We start from the raw sequence: 8,968 nt of genomic DNA on the forward strand, positions 1-8,968 counted from the left end.
CCCCCTTTTGTGTCTGTAATAGACACTTAATAATTGGGGGGGATTTTAATATATATCTGGAGGGTAAAGAGGATGTTAGCATCAGACATTTTAAGAATTTTATGCTCAGATTTGGTCTTTCTGATGGTTTTAAAGTATGCAACCCCAGTCATCCGGGCATTACCTGGTCTAATAGTAGAGGAGCACAAAGTCGCCTGGATTATATTTTAGCTTCCGACTCTGTTGTTTTTAAACGGGTTCACCTCTCTTCTCATTGGCCGACGGACCATTTGATGGTAGAGGCTACAGTTTCCATAGAGTCCCCGTTGCACAGTCCTGGGTATTGGAAACTGGACGTAGATGTTTTAAAGGAGAAAGAGTACAGGGACCTTTTTTATGAGCATTTTAAGGTATGGCAGGAGCTCAAATCTTTCTGTAGCTCTGCCTCGGATTGGTGGGAAGCCACCAAAACAAAGGTGCAAGCCATTACTAGCCAGTACTGTGTTCGTAGGAGGGCTCAATCTCGCAGAGCTATGCGGAAAGTGGAGGAAAAGTTGGGAAAGCTCTATGCCAACCATAATAATGGAAAAGATTTTAACAGTGACAGAGAAGCGGAATTAAGACGACTGTATGACCAGAAAGCTAGTGCTCTCCTTGCAAGAGCCCGAGTATGAGAATTAGAGGAAGATGAAAAATGTTCTTCCTTCTTTAATAAAACGAAGGGCTTTCAACATGATAGGGGTTTTTATTTCTCTGCGAACTAGGCAAGGAGAGCTAGTTAAGGATACGGCCCGGATGATTGAGGTTGCTACAGAATTTTATGAAAGTCTTTTTAAGGGAAGGGAAACTGACCCTGTCACAGGGGATTCTTCCTTACAGCATTTGCGGGCGACCCTCCCGGCTGAGTCCCGGGCTTGCCTAGAGGCACCCATCACTCTGGGGGAACTGTCTGATGTGCTCTCCAGAATGAACCGGAGGAAAGTCCCAGGCTTGGACGGACTGCCGGTGGAATTTTATTCCACATTTTGGGATGTCCTGGGCCCTGTCTTCCTTGAGGTTGTCGAAGAAGTGCTGACCCGAGGTAAGTTAACGGAGAGCATGAGGTCGGGGGTTTTATCCTTGTTGCATAAGAAAGGCAATAGAGCCGACCTGAGCAACTGGAGGCCCCAGACCATGCTGTGTGTTGACGTAAAGTTAATTGCTAAAATCCTTACCGAGCGTCTGAGGAAAGTGATGACCCTCCTGCTCCATGAAGACCAGACGTGCGGGGTTCCCAGGCGCACGGCAGTCTGGATTCTACATCTTTTTAAAGACGCGATCGCCTGGGTGGAGGATCGAAAAATTCCCCTAGCGCTGGTCAGCCTGGACCAGGAGAAGGCATTTGATCGGGTGGACCATACTTTCATGTTCAATGTTTTGGGCAGATTGGGATTGGGCCACGCCTTTCCTCGGGTGGGTCAGGATACTTTATAATGAGGTTGGTAGCCGGATTATTATTAACGGCTTTCTCGGGGAGTGGTTGCCCCGGACGAGTGGGGTCGGACAGGGGCATCCACTGTCTCCCCTCCTCTACGTTTTGTATGTGAAGCCATTGGCGGCGGCAATTCGGGCCCACCCGGGAATAGATGGGTTGCACATTCCAGGAGGTGGGGGCAGGACTGTTAAATTGGCCCAATATGCAGATGATACAGTCCTGTTTGTATGTTCCGACCGCTCACTCGCCCAGGCGCTGCGCCTGACTCAGACGTTAGGTAGGGCCTCGGGTTCGGCGCTCAACCTCGGGAAGACAGAGGTGAAGTACTTTGGATTCTGGGGAGCGCGAAAAGACACCTTTGGTGGTCTCTTGCTTTGTAGCGGTCCCCTCAGAGTGCTGGGTGTGAGTTTTCTTTCAAAAGGAGCAACCTGGGTCAACTGGGAGGAGCGTCTTGCAATAGCTAGGCGGAAGATGGGGTTGTGGAAGGCAAGGTCCCTGTCCTTCCTGGGGAAAACACTGATTTTGAAAGTTGACGTCCTCCCGACCTTACTTTATTTGGCTCATATCTACCCCATGCCTCGCAATTTAAGGGAAGGGTTTGTGAAAGACGTGTTTGGCTTGGTATGGGGTGGGAAGCATGAGTCTGTGAGGAGGGAGGCGATGTACCTAGGGAAGGACAGGGGCGGAAGGGGGGTTCCTGATTTCCCCCTAAAATTTGTCTCTTTTTTGCGCAGCACTGTTTCCGTCTGGCAGCTCCCCTGGAGCACCCGCACAAACATTTTATTCGCCTCTGCCTGTCTTTCCCGTTGCGACATTTGGTGAATTCGTGGTCCAATGCTGGACCAAAGGCCGAGTCTCTGCCAGATCACCTCAAACAAATGGTGAAATGGAGCAAGATCATTCCGAGAGACACTGACGCAAATACCCTCCTCAAGCACAAAGTGTTATATAATGCCTTGTTGGAGAGGAGGGGAATGCGAGTGATGTTAGGCCTTGGGGAAGACATTTGGGCCCGAATTCAGCCAAAGGGGCTTGACAGTAGGCTGCAGGATTTAAACTGGCAGTGCCTCCACGAAAGGCTACCTGTAATGGAGAAACTTTACAGGTACAGGTTGACCGGACGTCCCGACTGCCCGCGACCCCAGTGTTTGGGTGTGGAAACAATTAAGCACGTTTTTTGGGATTGCGGTTATGCCGGGACAGTCTGGTCATTGGTTGAGCCCTTGTGCGGAGAGTTAGACGGCGAGATGGCATTGACTTTTGATAATATCATGAAGGGACTGTCCCCCCAGGTAAGCAAAGCAACCTCCGGTAGGATTTGGTTGATAGTGAGTTTGACAAAGAAAAAATTGTGGAATGCACGCATTAACCTTGTCCGAAAGGGGTTGAAAATGGGAGCTTATGGTGCCTTTTTGAAAATTCGAGCTGAACTGAAGTTCAGAATAAAGCAGGATCCGATTGCCTGGGGCTACCACAAGGCACAGGACAGATGGAAAGGCCTTGTGGATAAATGTGTCTGAAGCTCTGAGGATGGACATCTGCTTTATGGAACTGCATTCTTTTAAAACATATTGTGCTTTCTTGTATTTTACCCCTTTGTATATTTATTTTCTTTTATATTTGTTTGTGTGGTTTTTACTTGTACAGTATTTATTTACAGATTTTAGTAGTTTTGTGTTGTTGGGTTTGTGCACTTTTTAACTTGTGTGGGTTTTATTTGTATAGTGTTTTATCTACAGATTTTAATGGCCTTGTTTTATCAGGTGATTCTGTGCACTTTGAGTTTTTATATTGATGACTACTCATGTGTATGTCTGTTTTGTATTTGTCTGTTTGGAGTATGATCAAGTTTTATACTGTAATTTAGAAGTATTTCATGCATTTTGAAGGAAGCATGCATGTATTATGATATGATGACTTTGGTTGCGCTGCTATTGGGGGACAGTCCTTTTGCGGGTATGTTGGTGTGGGGAAGACATGGGTCAGTTATATTTTTTGAAGCCAGAAAGGGGATTGTTATGAGAAAGACTTTGTCTTGACAATGTATTTTATATAATGGTTGCTTAGTAATTTTGTTGACCAACTGTAGGAAAATGGTGCTGGGTTTGTGTGATTGTGGATTTTTAATGTATTGTTTTGGTTGTGTGTATTATTGATAACTTTATTAAAGTTTGGAAAGAAAAAAATTATTTTCCTGTGCATTTTTTGATGTTTGTCCTTGGTTATGTATTTTACTGATAACTTTATTAAATAAAGTTAAATTAAAAAATATTTCCCTGTGCCCAAATGAAATATTCACAATGAATGCTACCTGTGCGTCCTTCGCCCCATCTGAACCCAGGGCGGCGCCTGCCACAATACATTACACTTAACAGTAGTGTACTGCGCGTTGGTTTCTTGGGTTGTGACGGGTGTAATTATAAATCTTACATTTTCCAGTTTCAGTTTCTTTGTAGTCATTTCCTCGTCTATTTTCTTACGTTTTTGTTGGCAAGGAGCAATCTGACCTGCTTTTCCAAATCCAGCCTATAGGCGGCAGTAATGCGCAATGAAACAACGGCAGCCACCTTCACAAGACGAAGAACTCACCTCTAAAGTTTGCCAGCATACATCATACTGTAATTGGCTGTAGTTGGAACACAACAACAATATACAAACGGTGAAAGACAAGACAACAACAATACACAAAAATCACCCTGTGCAAGTAATAACCAGCAGCAGGATTAAGGAAGAGCAGTACTCCAAATGAGATACAGCAGTTCTGTTGACAGAAGTGTACTGATGGATAAGCAAACAGGAGGCTGTCCGTGGAAATCTACCAGCATCTCTACTGCCTTGATGGTGTTGAGCAATCAATTTAAAAATTTTATGTAAATTGCCAGACATGAAAGCTTAAGAATGCTGACATACATGGGCCTACCAGCTGTAATCACTGATGAACTGAAATCGTATTATTTCTGCATTTTGCTAAGGAAACCAATAGATCAAACTTTACCTTTTTTATATTCAATAAACTAATAACTCACTCAAGAACAGTAACAACCATTTATATAAAAAAAATGCTTAGACTTTGAGCTGTAATTGTACTGAGATTTTTATAATATTGAGGAATCAAATTGAATTTTACTTCATACAAAACTAGGACCTATATACAGTCCAAGATTTTCATTTCTTCTGAAATCTCAAAGAATTTTTAACATAAAACATTACCGAACCTCAGTCCTCACATCTAAATTAAATTCTTAATCCTGAGTACTTCGTGGTTCCTTCACGCAAGTTAAATTACCTTTATAAACCAAAGATTCAACAGTTTAACATACTTAGATTAGTCTGTATACTTAATATTTTTAAGGGAGTTAAATGTCTACCTATGAATATTTTACAATTAAATAAATAAGGCACTAGGAAACAGTCTTAGCATGATTACCAAAAAAGCTATTAAAAAAAAAAAAAAACCTCATTTTAAGGTGTCATGCAGTCTCCATGACACACTTAACTTTCTTACTTGTGCCTCTTCAAGTTTGTTTTAAATAATTTTGTTCCCAAAAGGAACAAAAAAAATTCCTAGACAGTCATTCTGTGCACAGAGTAAAAATATAAAACTGGATGGTAATTGGTAAAGCCTCAACCAAGTAATTACCAAATAACGTAAATCACATCTTTTACCACACTGAAACCACAGAACTGATAACTTCAAAATGACATCCTCATTGTTTTTTCCAAGTCTGTCTTGCATCTTTAGCTTACCGTGGCAAAAAACCCTGCTAAGGCACTTCTAATAATTACACTTTCAAATGATTTACTCAAACAACAAAATCCCAAGGTCATTTGATTAATTTACTGATAGGATTGGGAGGTGAACTGATTTGGAGAAAGTCCATTGATCATCCACAATTCCTGAGTAGTTCAGGATTTTTCAGAAAGCCAGCGCTTAATGGCTTTTCAACGGCAGGCTAAACATAGTGCAAGAAATTGACATAAGGAGAGGGGAAAAGACATTTCCAGTCAAAACAAAAATTAATAAGGAAAATGACCTCCATTGCCTTTTCCTCTTAAAATGTACAAACAGTAATGTAACGACTACATTTAAAACAAAAGCCCATTCAGACATATGAATACCAGAATTTTCTTCATAAAAATGTTATTTTGTCCATCTCTTCTATATGGCATAAAAACAATTGCACAAGCTGCCATCTGCATGTATTCCCATAACTTCACAAACTCAAGTTCGTTTAAACTTTTAGCTCTTGCCACATGATTCTTAGAACCTCTCCTGGGATGATCAGGTGCTGCAGACCTGCTTATGATACTGGTGCAGCATGTTCATCTGGGCACTTCGGACCAAAACATGTGGACGGATGGACTTCAGAGCCTGGCAGGCTTTCTCAGGGCTCCAACAATGGAGCTGTGGATAAGAAAGAATCAAACTGAACTGTGGCAGGGGTTTCAACAGATCACTTGTCTCCTGATCTGCACTCACCTGAATGAGATACGCTGCCACCAAGGTTGCGCTACGGGAGCGGCCGGCCTTGCAGTGCACGTATACGCTGCTGCCCTGCTCCTTGTGTCGCAGAACAAACTCTACACCTTTGTGCAGGTCTTCCAGATTTGGCACCCCAGTTAGGTCCACCGTGCTGAGCTGCAGCTGCTCTACGCCAACTGCCTTCCATTCCTGTGGAGCACATGCTTCTCATGCCTTACCTGTGATTCACTAACCAAGACCATTAGGAGGTGCATTGCATGAGACAAAAGCTCTCCATTACATGGCACACCACCAGCAAAGCTTTGTTTTTGGCTTACTGTGTAGTTACTAATAGCCCAGCAATTTCTTAACATGTTTCCTTTGGGATTAATAAAGTTCTTCGCTACAGGATTAGAGACATTTAGGCCCTACTTTTTAAAATAAAAATAAAAATAAAAATAAAAAAACCCACACACAAATAATGAAATTATCTGTGCGAAACTAGGAGGGTGGCTGTCAACATTTCTTACTTCTCCATTCAATATGGAATGGCCTGAAAGACCTCAACTACAAGACACCATCCCCTCACCCCACTCTGCAGGCAATCAACAACTGGCTGACAACCTGAATGTTTTTACCTCAGGTTTGAAAAGGTCAGCCTCACACCCTACACCCACTCCAATCTTCTTTCTGCACGACCATCAACATCCCCTGCCCCCTCTTCCATCAACACTTCCTGCACCCCCCCTCCTGTTACTCAAACTACTCTGAGGATCTGTGAAGAGGATGTGTGCTGGGTGTTCCAGAAACAGAAGACAAGGAAAGCACCAGGCCCTGATGGCATCCCACCTGCATGTCTGAAAGTCTGTGCTGACCAGCTGTCACCCATCATCACCCGGATCACTAGAGCAGTGCAAAGTCCCCTCCTGCCTCAAACACGCTACCATCATCCCAGTCCCAGAGAAACCAAATATCATGAAGCTAAATAACTATAGACCTGTTGCCTTGACATCTGTAGTCATGAAGTCATTTGAGAGACTGCTATTGGCTGCTAAAAGACATCATTGGACCCATGCTGGATCCCCTCCAGTTTGCCTACAGGGCAAACAAGTCAGTGGATGATGCAGTCAACATAGAACTGCATTTCATCCTGCAACACCTTGACAGACCAGGCACTAATGCATTCGTGGACTTCAGTTCGGCATTTAACACCATCATCCCAGACTTCCAGCACCTGCACAGTCAGCAGTGGCACTCCTCAGGGCTGTGTGCCCACCTCACTACTCTTCTCCCTGTACACAAATGACTGCACCTCCAAAGACCCCTCTGTGAAGCTCCTGAGGTTTGCATACGCTACAGTTATCGGCCTCATCCAGGATGGTGACGAGTCTGCAGACAGGAGGGAGGTTTAACAGCAGGCGGGCTGGCTGGTGCAGACAAAAAATTAAAAACCTGGAGCTAAACATGCTCAAAACAGTGGAGATGATTGTGGACTTCAGGAGGAACCCCCTCCTCCCCCCAAGGTAGGCATTACAGAGGACTGTCCACCAGAAGGATCAGATACGAGAAGTTTTTTCTCAAGCCACCACTCTCATGAACATTTAACACTCGTCTACAGGTCTCCTGTCAGTGCAACAGTATTCGACCACTTTTGTAATTTACTTCTTATTTACTTTTATGTATTTATACTATTTACACTCCCATGTTTGTATACTTAATAGAGCCACAGCAAATTCCTTGCGTGCATCAACTCATTCTCTTACCTACCTCGGCAGAGTTACAGAAGTATTTCGTCTCATATTCCTCATTCATGGTGACAACCCCTCTGACATTTTCTCTGTGTACCAACTAGGAACAAAGAAAAATGGGTGCAGAAGCAAAACATTCAAATTCACAAAGAAAGAGTCAAAGACTGCACTGCTGCTGCCGGCAGAGTAACAAGATTATCACACTTTAATTACATAATGAATAACAAGCTATAAGTAGAACATTAAAAGCAGACGAGAAGGAACTTGAACAAACTAAGATTAGGAATTAAAACTCACTAATGAGGTGACACAACTTAGCTAGGCACTACCTCATCTGTCATAGACTTAAAGGGGAGAGCTCCGAGAATGACAGTCTGGTCCACTCGGTCAAACCACCTTCTCGATGAAATTTTCTCCATAACGACATTGTACCCAAGAGTAGGGTAAAACAGCAGTCTGGCCAGCACTCCAGACATCGTGGACGCTTACAAACAAAGTCGGTAGATATAAGCGCATTCCGGCGCCCTCCAACCGGCCTAAATCACCGGTGGTGGAAAGTAGCAGTTGTAGCGCATAGGCGAGGTGCGAGTTCAGCAGTGCAAAGATGAGGTTTTCTCCTCGTCGCCCTCTGGCGGGTAGGAGGACTACCTGCACCGCTTTTCATGACGTCATGCAGTCTCCATTCGTCAACGCTGTAAGAAATCAGTATGGAGAAGATGGCTGTAAATAAAAGAACGAATCGATTAATTAACACCGTTTGCACTACACTTCAGACCGCCAGTATAGAATAAGCCTCGGTGTATTTCGATTGCTCACTCCCAGAGGTGTAGTCTAGAGCTGATAGCGAAATACACAGTGACAGTGGAGTTGGAAAGGAAAAACTTATATTGATTGACCATTAAATTGAAACACGCACGATTTGATTTAATACATTTTAACGGTGTCTTGCAAACGAGTACCCGAGAGTGTTCTGTGGGTGGATAATCCATACCACAACAAGCCAAAGGATACAGTACATCATCATTGTCTCGCGCCAGGGGTGGTTCATGCAGCCTGGTAACTTACTCTGGTCGCTGCAGTATGTACAGTAATACGAAGCTGTCCCATGCAGTCAGTGCGCTCATAATGACACGTTAGACTAGAGGACCATTGTTTCCCGACACCCTTTCATTATCCAGTGTATCTGAAATCAATGAGAGGTTACAAGTTTAGGGTCGCCGTGGAAACTACCGTCATAACTTTGCTAATCATGTATTACAGGCTACTCCATAGATATACAGTAATTCTGCTACTGACATCCAGATC

The 8,968-nt window shown here is 43.6% G+C and overlaps 1 protein-coding gene across 2 annotated transcripts; it reads right to left on the reverse strand.

Annotated features, from left to right (window-relative positions):
- Positions 1–4,789: 4,789 nt before the first annotated feature.
- Positions 4,790–8,229, reverse strand: ptpmt1 (protein tyrosine phosphatase mitochondrial 1). 2 transcript variants are annotated; one of them, XM_018743335.1, is made up of 4 exons: positions 7,993–8,229; positions 7,683–7,763; positions 5,934–6,125; positions 4,790–5,858 (listed from the first exon to the last, which is right to left on the reverse strand). In XM_018743335.1, exons 1-4 carry the CDS (start codon positions 8,137–8,139, stop codon positions 5,736–5,738), a joined length of 543 nt encoding a protein of 180 aa, XP_018598851.1. In that variant the 5' UTR covers positions 8,140–8,229; the 3' UTR covers positions 4,790–5,735. The 2 variants fall into 2 exon arrangements, with proteins under 2 accessions (XP_018598851.1, XP_018598853.1); XM_018743337.1 differs by having other exon boundaries at positions 8,153–8,206.
- Between the last annotated feature and the right edge of the window lie 739 nt (positions 8,230–8,968).

Source organism: Scleropages formosus, chromosome 7 (assembly GCF_900964775.1).
Source record: "Scleropages formosus chromosome 7, fSclFor1.1, whole genome shotgun sequence".
In the NCBI taxonomy this organism is placed as follows: Eukaryota; Metazoa; Chordata; class Actinopteri; order Osteoglossiformes; family Osteoglossidae; genus Scleropages; species Scleropages formosus.